Source organism: Balaenoptera ricei, chromosome 3 (assembly GCF_028023285.1).
Source record: "Balaenoptera ricei isolate mBalRic1 chromosome 3, mBalRic1.hap2, whole genome shotgun sequence".
Taxonomy (NCBI): domain Eukaryota; kingdom Metazoa; phylum Chordata; class Mammalia; order Artiodactyla; family Balaenopteridae; genus Balaenoptera; species Balaenoptera ricei.
In genome coordinates this window covers 110117766-110131091 of record NC_082641.1, presented here as the reverse complement: position 1 = coordinate 110131091, position 13326 = coordinate 110117766, and the positions used below count along the sequence as shown (strand labels likewise).

General features: G+C 38.9%; 1 protein-coding gene across 1 annotated transcript in view; it reads left to right on the top strand.

Moving 5' to 3' along the window:
• MEIKIN (meiotic kinetochore factor) overlaps window positions 1-9342 on the top strand; it is a 139586-nt gene extending 130244 nt beyond the window's left edge. Inside the window, exon 13 of the mRNA XM_059919095.1 lies at window positions 9311-9342. Coding sequence (XP_059775078.1) covers window positions 9311-9342 — 32 coding nt within the window. The remainder of the gene's footprint in view (window positions 1-9310) is intronic.
• Window positions 9343-13326: the final 3984 nt, after the last annotated feature.

Below are 13326 nucleotides of genomic sequence, written 5' to 3'. Positions count from 1 at the left end.
TCTGAGAGTTCTGGCATAAAGTGGAAATGGTAAAATTATTAAAAACTTGGTCAGGTTTCAGAACCTGAGCAAAATAGTTTTTTGAAAGTCAGATACTTCATCCCTTGAAAAATTAGGTTATGCCATTGGTTTAAAGTGTGTTTATCTAGGATACTTCCTCTTATAACTATCTGAAATTTAGTGTTGTTGGGTTTCATATTTAGTAGATATTTCATTTTTAAAGATAATGGAGATATTTTTGCATTCACTTAACATTGGTTGAGCACTTCCTCTGTGAAAGGCACCTTATTATAACTTCTTTATTTCTCACTATTACTTTATGATGACAGGATGTATACTCTGTCCTCATTTAATATATTAAGAATCTGAGGCTTAAAGTATTATAGTATGAAATTTGTCTAAGATCACACTGCTTCCAAGTGGTGGAGAGGAATTCAATCTTTAGAGGCTTCTAAACGCCAAGTTTAGGTTTTTCTGTACTTCTCTCACTGCATATCAGGCAGATGTCTAATTACTCAATGGAGCTTGGGCACCTTCGAAAGGTAAGCAGGCAGTGAAGCAATTGAAACTTAATAGGTTATGTATAACTTGATCCTTGTCCCCATTTCCTCCACAGAATGTGCCCTGAGCACTCCTGAAGTCCACAGAGATCTTTTTATTTTTCTTTAAGTTCCTTGACTACTTAATTCAATGACACTCATTTGACATTTGATAATATACTACTACCTGACATAATTTACAATGCTGACTTTTCATATTCTTTAGGTTATGAAATTTTAAAGAACAGAAACCACATACTAGACTTCTTTCTATGTCTATCTCTGATAGCTTTTTTAGCATAGTGGTAGGGAATAGTAGATGCCGTATCAGTCAGGATTCTACTGAAGAAACAGAACTAGTAGGACTTATATAGCCACAATATATGTATATGTATACAAAGAGATTTATTTCAGAGAATTGACTTATGCAATTGGAGGGTCTGGCTGAAAACTCTAGGGCAGGCTGGAAACTCTTGGGCAGGAGCTAATGATACAGTCAGTCCTCAGGAGGAATTTTTCTTCTTCAGAGAAACCTCAGTTTTGCTCTTAAGGTTTTTCAGTTGATTGGATGAGGCCTACCTACATTACCAAGGATAATTTCCTTTACTTAAAGTTAGTTATCACATATGTTAGCCGAACCTACAAAATACCTTCACAGCAACACCAAGATTAGTATTTAATTTAATTGGGTAATGTTGCCTAGCCAAGTTGACGCACACAACTAACCATCACAGTCCACTCCATGTCAACTATGCATTCATACACATTTCCTTAAACCATATTTAATCTCCAAATAAAGACAATAACAAAGTCATACTTCTGCCTAACATAATACAACTGCTGTACATAAAACTGAAAATGTGCTAACTCCTTCCCCAGAAGAGGATGGGTGATGTTTGTTCTTCTCCTTAATATCATATAACTTATATACTATGATATAAAGTTAACTGATATTAATACAACTTGTGTTATATGATATGGGCATGAGAGAGGGAAGAAAACAAAGATATTTGCTTGACTAGTCATGTGATCATAACGGGTATTTATAACTACCTTCCTCCACTACCCATTCCATATTGCCTCTCCCCTCAGTAAGCACCTCAGCTGGTTGTGGTTCTTTAACTGGTCAGGTGACACAACCCTCATTTCTGAAGGGCCTGTGCTGTTAGTAGTCCTGCTTAGATTGGGTTATTGTAGTTTTCCTTTGACCTTAATCACGGGGCATGGTAGTACTAAGAGATGCTCTAAATGATCTCCTGTGTTCCAGACATACTCTTCCTTACCTCCATCACGGAGTAGTAGTCCAGTTTCCCCTTGGTAGTCAGGATCAATCACCCCAGCCAGCACAGTAAGTTCCTTCTTTGCCTGTTGACTCAGAGGCATGAGAAGCTCAAAGTGGCCAGGTGGCTGTCTTAATTTCTAGTTCAATGGAATTATTGTTGTGACTCCTGCATTACTCCCTTTGGAACTAAGACCTCTAGACCTGCAGAGCATAAAGTCATGGCAAAAGGAGGCAAAAATTTTGCTAGTGGGTCACCAGGGGTAGTATTGAATAGTCTCACTTCCATTTCTACCGCTTGACTCCTGGGCCTGTGAATCCTGGCTATGGGAGAAACAGTACCATGTATTGGATGCTGATTCAGAGCATACACAACCTTCTGCAGAACCTTGCCTCAGCCCTGCAAGGTATTGCCACCTAATTGGTGCTGTAACTGAGTATTCCAAAGGCCTTTCCACCATTCTGTCAAGCCAGCTGTTTCAGAATGGTGGGGAACATGGTAAGACCAGTGAATTCCATGAGCTTGGGTCTATTGCCAAACTACTTTTGCTGTGAGGTGAGTTCCATAATCAGAAACAATGTTATGGGATACCATGATGGTGGATAGGGCATTCCATAAATCTTTGGTTGGTGATTTTTAGCAGAAGCATTATGTGCAGGGAAGGCAAATCCATATCCAGAGTAATTGTCTATTTCAGTAAGAATAAAACGCTGCCCTGATCATGATGGAAGCGGACCAATGTAATCAACCTCTTGCCACCAGGTAGCTGGCTGACGACTCCAGGGAATGGTGCCATATCAGAGAACAACTAGATGTTGGTCTCTGCTGCTGACATATTGGGTACTCAGCAGTGGCTGTAGCCAGGTTGACTTTGGTGAGTGGAAGTCTGTTTTGCTGAGACCATGCATAACCTCCATCCCTGCCACTGTGGCCACTTTGTTCATTGGCTTTTTGGGTGATGACAGGGGTGGCTGGGGAAAGAAGCTAACTGGTATCCACATAACAGGTCATCTTATCCACTTGATTATGAAAATTTTCCTCTGCTTAGATAACCCTTTGGTGAGCGTTCATGTGGGACACATATATCATCATGTTTTTTGCGCATTCAGAGAGTTCTATCCACATGCCTCTTCCCATATTTTCTTGTTACCAGTTTTCAAATCATGTGCCTTCTGAGTCCCTGACCATCTAGCCAGACTATTGGTCACAGCCCATGAATCAGTATATAATCACACATCTGGCCATTTCTCCTTCCAGCAAAGTGAACAACCAAATGTACTGCTTGAAGTTCTGCCCACTTGAAGTATATCCCTTCACCAGTTTCCTTCAGGGATATCCCAGAAAGAAGCTGTAGGTGCTATAGCTGTCCACTTTCAGGTGGTGTCTGCATATCTTGCAGAACCATCTGTAAACAAAGCCTTAGCTTTCTTTTCCTCAGTCACCTGACCGTAGAGAACTCCCCATGATGCCATTAAAGCAGGCAGGGAGAGAGAAGATAATGTACCGGGAGTAGGGGCCCACGGGCATTTGGGCCACTTCCTCATATAACTTACTTGTGCCTTCAGGGCCTGCTTGAGCTCAGTCTCATATATACTGTTTCCATTTGGTAACAGAGTGCTGCTCTTCACAGCCAACTTTATGGCTTGGTGCATCAGACAACACACAATTCACGATGGGTATCTCAGCTCTCATTGTAACTTCGTGGCCCATGGTTAAATATTCAATCTCTACTAAGACCTAGTAGCAGAGCAAAAGCTATTTCTCAAAAAGAGAGTAATTACCCAGAGAGGATGGCAGCGCTTTGCTCCAAAATCCTCAGGGCCTGTACTGTGATTATTCACCTACAAGCTCCAAGCAGCATCTCTTTCTGCCACTGACATTTCAAGCACCATTGGATCTGCTGGATTATATGGTACAAGTGGCACGGTAGCCTGGACCTTTTGCAGAGCCTTCTCTTTGTTCTGAGACTCCCTCAAAACCAGCAACTTTTTAGGTCACTTAGTATGTGGGCTGGAGTAGTACACACAAATGAGGAAATATATTGACTCCAAAATCTAAAATGGCCCACTAGATGTTGTCTCCTTTTTGGTTGTAAGAGGGGCCAGATGCAACAACTTATCCTTTACCTTATAAGGCATATCTCTCATACCACTGGAACCCTAGAAGTTTCACTGAGATGGAAAGAGACCCAGCAATTCCATTTCCCTGGACCCTAAAGACCCAGCAATTCCACTTCCAGTCTGTTTTGCTGAGACCATGCATAACCTCCATCCCTGCCATCATGGCCACTTTGTTCATTGGCTTATTGGGTGATGACAGGGGTGGCTGACATATATATGACACTGTATATATATATATACAGTATATCCACTGTATTGGGTACATATGTTGATCATAAGATATATACTAGCATGTTCATAGCAGCACTGTTGGTAATAGCTTCAAACTGGAAACTATCCAAATATGCCCATCAACAGTAGTAGAATGTACAAATAAACTGTGGTATATTCATTCATTAGGGTGCTATATAGCAGTGAGAATCAACAGTATATAGTTACTTGCAACAATATTGATGAGTCCCACATAAGAAGCCAAACACAATAGAGTACATTTAATATTACCTATGTTTAGTACAAAACTAGGCAAACTAAACTATGATGGAAATCACCACAGTGGATGTCCTTGTTGGGGAGCGGGTATTAACTGGAAAGCGTTATAAGAGGGAATTCTAGGGTACTGGTAGTGTTCGGTTTTATTATCTGGATGCTGGTTACATGGGTGTGTTAAGTTTCTGAAGACCCAACAAGCTGTATAGTACACATATGTGTACTTTTCTGTGTGTATGTTATACTTCAGTAAAATGATAAAAATAAAAATAAACTTCTCTTAATTTGACCTTTTTGGCCTATCATATTAATTTATGACAGCAGGTAATGTCACAATTCTGGGTTTAATTATTCAACAAATCAAAACTAAGTTGTATCTAGGAAGTTCTTTTGAGTGTTCAGACCAAAATTATTATTATTATTATTATATTATTTTCATATACAAAAAGATAAAACTTGAAATAGTTCTAGATTTTTCCTCCTATTCTGTTGGGGTGTGGCTGCTTCTTCACACAGGGGAAAATACTACATTCACATCAGTTTATTTGAGGACCCAGTGCAGAGTTCAAGCAGCAAAACCCCAACTTAGCAGATCTAATTTCAAACTTGACACTCATTTCTAAAATTACCACAGTAAAAAGGAACAAAGATCCACTGCAAATGAATGAACTATGATACAATGTTCTCTCCAAAATGTCTTCATTTTGCAGCTGTAATTACATGGATGTCTGCTTTAGGCCATTTTAGATGTGTGCGGGTATATAATATATATATGTGTGTGTGTATTTCATATATATACACATATATATATGTGGATGTGTGTGTGTATATATATATATATATATATATCAGCACACTTTTCAAATCCAGACAGGGTAACAGCAACAGCTTAACTCTGTGTGTGTGTGTGTATATATATATATGTATTTTTTTAAAACATGATACTTTAGTATAACTTTTGTTAATTCAGTAGTACAATCTATTTCTGTTCTACAGAATTTTTATTTTATAGCTCCAAGGGTGAAAAGTGACCTATTACATTTACATCTCACATATCCTGGCATAAAAACAGTACTTACTGAATTTGAGCCAAAAACTAGAAGTCTTTAGTTTTAGCACTTGAAGAGCTTCTTCACGTCTACAGTCTTAAATCATATCCTAGTCACATTTCCAGAGTTTTCAAATGATTCATCATTGTAAACCGTGAGAAACAGGTGAATCCAAACTTTTAATTACAGTTTTATATACAAGTTAGATAACACAGCTCAAAAAGACTTTGCTATCCATCCTAAACCCAACACACACATTCTCCACTAAGTTGTTAGACAAGTCTTAGGGTTTTCCTTCTTTTCCTTACAAATAATACACACATTTAGAAGGAGCTGGTAAAACTGATACATAAGATGGCAAATGAGAGGTGACATCTGTTGGTTCCAAAATTGGTCCTGCAAATGTTGTACTCTGCTGTGTTCTTTAACTGTGTGTCTGTTACATGCAGAAGCTCTTCACAAGAACTGACATCAAACTTAATGTAAGTTAAATTTACAGTACTGTATGAAGTTCTTCAGATTCAAGGATAAATGTGGAAAAAATATTAACACGTGAAAAATTCAGCCTTTCATGCTACCACTAAGACCATGTCAAATTCATAAGCAGATTCTTTGGTACAGTTGAAAAACGGCATTGTGTGGATTTGTGGCGTGGAACTGAAATATAGAAGTATGTTTCTCATCTGTGGTAATCCTCACCCCCAATTCTCAAGTACCACCCAATTTTCTTTGCATTTTTACACAATTCTGGGGAAAAAAAAAGGGAGGAAAAAGACCCTGGCATTGTAACAATTCCTCCCCTCACAGGAGGTCTTCACGCTCTCAGATGAGGTCTCCTGAGACTCTCTGTATGGTCACTGGCTCTCAGATGGCCTTTGACAATGACTTGGACACTTTCCAAATCAAATCCCAGATGTTGCCTAACTTTTCCTATTCTCATCTCTGTCATTGCTGGTAAAATTTCGATGAGCGCGTTTTTCCCTTATGGAGAAATCAGATCAAAATTTTTAGTTTAATTCACAGAGAGCCCCCTGATGCCTGTTGAACTAGTTGTGCCACCTCCTGTCTTCTTCCTAGGCTCTCACCTCATATAGCAGCCTCCTTATTTAAGTAATTCCCTTTCAACCTCTGGGCACTTGTCTCTGTCTTTCCTTCAGTAAAAATAGCAAAGCCCCAAGCTAACTGTGAGCATGTTATTTTAAACATGTAGCAGGCTATTTTTAGTCCTGGCATTTAACAGTTTAGCTAGTTTGGCAGTAATCTAATCAGGACTACAGAGTGAAGCTCACTTTTGATGGTCTAGGACCCCTGTTCAGTATGCTGCTTGTTTATTAAAAACTGGCACTATGCTGATTAAAGAAAAAAATTGGTGAAAGTAAACCACTAGAGGAGTCCAAAAGAGATGTGGTAGAGGAGGTGATGTGGGTAAGTAGAGATCTGAGAATGGTGACAGACAGACAGATAGAAGAGGCCTTAGAAAACATCCAGTCCAAGGTTTCTCATTGTGTGGTTCTCTGACCACCTGTACCAGAATCACTGCAGACCTGGTAAATTACAATCTCTAGAGATATGGCACAAGAATCTACAATTTGATGAGCTTTCAGAGTGATCCCAGTAAGCACTAAAATTTGAGAACCATATAATAATCTAGTTTATTTTGCTCATTTTGCATATAACAAAAATGACCTGGCCATATTGATAAGTGACTTGCCCAAGTTAACATAGCTAATTACTGGTAGAATCAGAACTAGAACTTAGTTTTCCTGGTTCTAAGTTTGACTGGGTAGCTGTCAAATAGGGAAGGTGGGGTAGAGTAGATAGGGCTCTGAGTTTCTCAGCTCATCCAGACAGAGCAGTTTTGATTCTCTTTGCTTTACACATTGGACTTCTATATTCTATTTAAACAGAGACTTAATTTTTTTTTTTTTTTTTGCCAAGAAGAGGGTTGGACAATCATTGCTCCTGTACCTCTTACAGTTACAGCAATGGATGTCTAATTTATTGGTACTTTAATTCAGCCAACAAGCATGCATTAGGCACTGCATTATTAGCTAGGGATAGGAGTATAGCCTTTGCTCTCTGGGGCTCACAGATTAGTGATGAGGTAGACCTCACAGTCTTCTCTATAAGGTGATAAGTTAGAAGTGGAGCAAAGCACTCTAGATGCCCAGGAGAGGATGCTTTTAACTTTGAAGTGTCAGAGAAGACTTCCAAGCTAACAGTACATTTTGGAAAATCAGACAAAACCTGTAGCTATCCTTATAGTAAGATTTTTATTTTCATCTCCAGAAGAGATGATAAGTGGTGTGTTATAAATTCATATCTTAAGCTAGTAGAATAACAGCCTTTACCTGGGTACATATATATCTTTAGTGAGAGTTTGAGTTTTTAGATAATAATAGCAGGCAGAAGTATCACACAGAAATATGATAAAGTGTGGTGCTCATACCACATGGGGAATTTATAAATAATGCAAATTCCAGGGTCATTGCTTCAGCAGTCTGATTCAGGATTTCTGGGGACTGAGAACCAGTGTAACCTAAAAATGTTTATTGGTATAATTGCCAGGGTTTAGTGACTGCTGAGGTACTGGTACAGGGTAGTGAGAGAGAAGGACAGTTAGAGGATGACTCCTAGGTCTCTAGTATTGTAAAGTTTTAGAAATGATGTGCTCTAGGTGATGTCAGGGGAAAATATAGGGCATGGCCCTGGATGTATATATGAAGGCAGAGGAGGGATAGGGGAGACTACATAGTTGGGTGGGTTGATTGCCACTTGGAAAGTTACTCAAAAATTGGTATGGAGAAGATGACTGTGGCCCAGTTTCCAAAGTCTTTAATAAATGAGCAGATAGTATCTGAGGTCAGTGAAGACAACAATAAGGAGGAGTAGAGGGTAGAATAGCCAATACTTCCCAAACTTTAATTTACTTGTGAACTGCTTGAGGATCTTGTTAAAAATGGAGATTTTGATTCAATAGGTCTGGAATGGAGCCCAAGATTCTACATTTCTAATCAATTCCTAGGTGACATTGAAGTTACTGGTCCATGGACCACACTTTGAATACCAAAGATATAGGTCTCTGGTGTTCCAACAGCCGCACATCAGACTTTCCTGGATATTTGAGTCCCTTGTCCAGAGGTTCTGTTCTAATTGGTATGGAGTATAGCCTGGATATCAGGATTTTTAAAAGCTCGGATAACTCTATGGTGCAGCAGAGTTTGAGAACCTATTGATATAGACTGATTAGGCTAGCGGGTGAGGTATATCGTAGTATGAAAGTGGCAATGGGAATAGGTAAAGCTGACTCCACTCTGGATCTTGTGGTACAAGATATTGGGGGAGGGGGGAAGGCCCCAGAATCCTGTATTGGAAAGTACCTGGGTTCACCTACAACAAAGGATAAGAGAATGAAAAGAAGAGATGGGTAGGAAAATGTGAGGAGGTTCTGACTAGGTGGTGGCTGAGGAGGACTGGGATGAGAAGCACAACTGGATCCATTCCACCAGGTTACAAGGCTGGAGTTAGCGACCTGTGATGGCCACTAACAGCTGTCTTTGCTGGGCTTTCCATTGGAATGTTATTGAGCAGGTCTCTTTGTGTCTCCAAAGAGAAGAGAAGCGTCTTCAGCATGTCCAGGAAGGAGTGAGCCAGCTACTCCATTTTTTTTTTTTTTTTTTTTAATGACCTCTGGATTTGTTTCCTAAGGCTCGATGGAGTGAAACTAGAGTTGCTTGGACATCAAGCGTTCTCTCCCCCAGGGACTAGTTATTAATAACTATTGAACACCTGCTTGTGATGCATATGAAATAATCTATTGTTATTTTTTTCTCCAGATATTATAATAAAAACAAGTGGCAGGATGTAGCAGCTGTGGCTGAATTTTCACTACTTTGAAGACTTGAATGTGAAGTCAAAGTCTGTGAAGCAGAATGTCTGCCTAAAATTACATGAAATTCAAAAATCAAAATTCTCTGATTATTTGTGATATATCCTGATGTCGAAATTCTGTTGAGTCTTATAAACTACTTTTAATGAGCTGAGAAAGAATCTTCTGCCTGCTTCTTAAATATATGTATTTGTATTATAAAATAACAAATAGCTTATATTAGAAGACTGTACACTAAATAGATGACTTCAGCTATTTATAAAGACCCAACACCAGGATACTAGGTAACTTCATTTGATGGTTTTTTCCCAAGTTTATCCTTTGTATGGATTAAAGGTAGTAAAATTGTTGTTGCTTATATTACGAGCTATTTTTAACAGAACTTAATTGAAACCACATGAGTGAGAGACCTAATTCCAGGTCTGACTGAAAGAAACTCTATACTTAAGGTTTGCTGAAGCAGGGAATGTATAATACGTACAATCAATCACACACTAAGTATTTAATACATTACCTCATCCCCAAACAACCTTCTTTAGCTAATACTACCTATCTGTAGGATTTTTTTGGGGGGTGGGTAATATAGCTTATTGTGGCATCTTGGAAATGCCCTTCCTAAAAAGGAACAATCCTGTTGTCAGTGAACACAGTGTATAACGGTGAGATTTTAACTCTGTTGGTTTTACTAATGTTATTAGACATAAAAGTAAATGAGGCAAATTTTCAAAGCTCCTTCAATATGAAAGAAAATTGTAAAATTGAAGAATTAACTGAGGTTACATAACCCATATAGTACTCATTTTTAAATAGGAGTCCCATGAAAATATTCTTGTAAACGATTTGACAAGGTCTTAAGCCACTAACAAAACTATTTGTGATTTCAGTTCCACATTTTAATCTGGAGGTGAAATATGGGAAAGTTGTTAGGAAATGTAGAAGAGATCATTAATGATGGATGTTAGAACCAAATTTAGACCTGAATTCTAAATCAGTACTCAGCTAAATCAGCAACTCCTGTGGTAGTTTTAAAGCAGAAGTGTGATAAGCAGTGGGGGAAGAAGAAATGGAATAGAAGGCCTATTACCTGCCTTCAAGGAGTTTATAATCCAAGGGGGAGGAGTGAGAATGAGAACGAAGTATTTGATAGTTTCTAAACAGGTGGTAGGTTCTTGTGAGAAAAAATGATACCTGATTCTTAGACTGGGCCTAGTGGGGCTGGAGGAAATAACATTTGATAGTTCCATATTGCTTATAAGAAAAATATAGCTATCTTAGAAAGATAAATACTTGGCCAGGCTGATGTGATTTAGAAAGCGAGAGAGCCAGGATGTGAAAGTAGGACTATGTGAGTCCCATATTTTTATCAGCTGGAGCACAGGGAAAGGTGGGAGGGAGGAAGGAGTTGCAACTGGAGTTCAAGGCTTAGTGGTAGAGGACATAACTTCGATTATGATTAAGAGGAAGGAAAGTAGAATAAGCCTGCTTGCTGTCTGGTGGACGTTAGAAGTTCCAAGAGGATTCCTGTTGGCAAATCCTAGAAGCAGGTTATACTCTTAACTTTACATTGGTGGGTAGGCCTCAGACGTCTTTCAGTGAACCTGCCTGGAAGACCATCAGAAAGGACCATCTCTTTCTGGGGAGAGGGTCTCCATAGTTTTCATCATATTTTCAAAGTGGTCTGTGATTTTTAAAAAGTTAATGGGACTGGATCCCTTTACTTTAGCATATAACTAATTACATTTCATTTTTAAGCACTTAAAATTATATTTTCAAATTACACTTCGTGAAAAAAAATCTCAGGTCATAAGTGTGAAAATCCAGTTAAAAATTCATGACAGGCCAGGCATGATGCCGTTTCCATTTAAAAAATTTTAACTGGAGTTTTTTTTCACTTTTCCCAGGTGTAATTCATCATGGTTTGTTCAGTTATGAAGAGCCTCTTTATCTCATATTGTGTATACAGCATATGTGTTTATATGAAGGGTGTGGTGCCCAGACTTCCCAGACAGATGTTATCTTCAACCTCTCCTGCTCTACTGTTGCTTTCTAACCTGCATTTTAAAATGTTGAATAATCATATCTTAAATACTCCCTTGATTCCATATGTTCTTCTACCTACCCAATAATTCTTTACCTGTTTACATCCACGCTTCCTAAAAAGAGTGCTTTCTGCTTTCTCACTGATTCCCTCACTACTCAGCCCTTTCTCCTCTTCCTTCCCCTGCTCCAACACACATAAAGTCTGGTTTCAGCTCTGATCCTTCACTGACACTGGTCCCTTCAAGGCTACAAGCAACTACTTTGATGCTAATCTAAGGAGTATTTTTCAGTTCTTGTCTTACCCAACCTTTCCCAGCTAATGATGTTGTAGACTATTACTCTCCTCTTGAAAGCATCCAGTAAGGAATGACCTCTCTGAAACATTATTCTCCAGTCTTTCATCTCATCTATAGCTCTTTCTCTTCCATTTCTCCTGAAGGCTCATTTTCCTCTGTATAGTCTTTAAATTTTGTTGTTTCTTTGGGTTCTATTCTAGGGCTTCTTCTTATATTACACAGTCTCCCTGGGTGATGTCATCTACCACTGCCATCAGTTATCATCTCTGTTCAGTTGACCCCAAATCTTTGTCAGTAACTGCCATAGATATTGGTAGTGGAGATGTGTGGTGACTGGCCCTGTATCTGTCCCCCAGAAGGTTTGCTGTCTTTCCTTGTATTCCCACAGCATCCTGTACTTGCCCACGTCATAGCATTTATCACAATGTACTGTAATTGCCTTTCAAATTCTACTTTTTCTCCCTTAGATTTTAAGCTTCTTGAGTGCAGGAACTACATCTTGTTCATCACTGTATTTCTGTTCCCCTCTACCTCCATTGTAATTGGATTTTGGGTTTCCAGGTTACATGGTTTAGGTGGGATTGATCCCACCCTTAGTTCCAGGGGTGGGCCTTTAATGGTTTAAGTCAATTAACATGGCCCTCCTAACTCAGGCATGGTGATTGGTTCAGGAATGGGTGCAAGGCCTAAAATAATCTATTGGATTAAATCTCAGAGCTTTTTCTGGGAATGCTGGGATACAGACATTTTACTTTTCCTCTTGGATTTTTATCTGAAAGGATTTTACCTGAAAGGAGAGCTTCTGGCAGCCATCTTGTGTCCACAAATGGAGGCCCTGCCTGGGAATGGAGTTCATACAGAGAAATTAGAGCTGGGATAGAGAAACTGGATTCTTGATATCATTGTTGCAGTCTCTGGATGCAGCTGTACCTGAACTGTGCTCTACTTGAGCTCCACTTATGCGAGCCAATCAATTTTTTTTTTTTTTTTTTTTGCTTAGGCTAGTTTAATTTGGGTTTTCTATCATGTGCAACACAGAACATCCTGATTGATGGACTCACACAAGACCTTTCTAGAGTTCTAAGTCTGTGTAGCCAAATGCTTACTTGTCATCACTACAGGGATTCTCATGGTATCTCATATTCAACATATCCCAGACTCAACTTACCTCCCCCTTGAAGCAGTTCTTTCTCCTATCATCTGTTTCAGTGTTATATATCTTCATCTAGCCAAGTTACCTGAGCCAGAAATTTGCTGTCACCCATGACTCCTCTCTTTGTCTTACTTTCCCACAGGCAGTCAGTCATGAAGTCCTGTTGATTTTGAATCCTAAAAGCCCTCAGTATTTTCCATACCCCTCCATTCCCATGGCTATTCTCTGAGTTCATGTCAGTACTTTCTTGCCTGGCTTAGAATGAAAGCCTCTTCACTAGTTTCTCAATCATTATTCTTGTACCTTATAGTCAGCTCTCCACAGTATATCCAGAGAGCTTTCTAAAATGCTCATCTGATCATGTTTCCTGCTTAAAATCCCTCAATATCTCCCCATATCCTCTGGATAAAGTCTTATCTTTTAAGTGGTTTTTACAGTTTTCTTTTTTTTTAAAGATTTATTTTATTATTTATT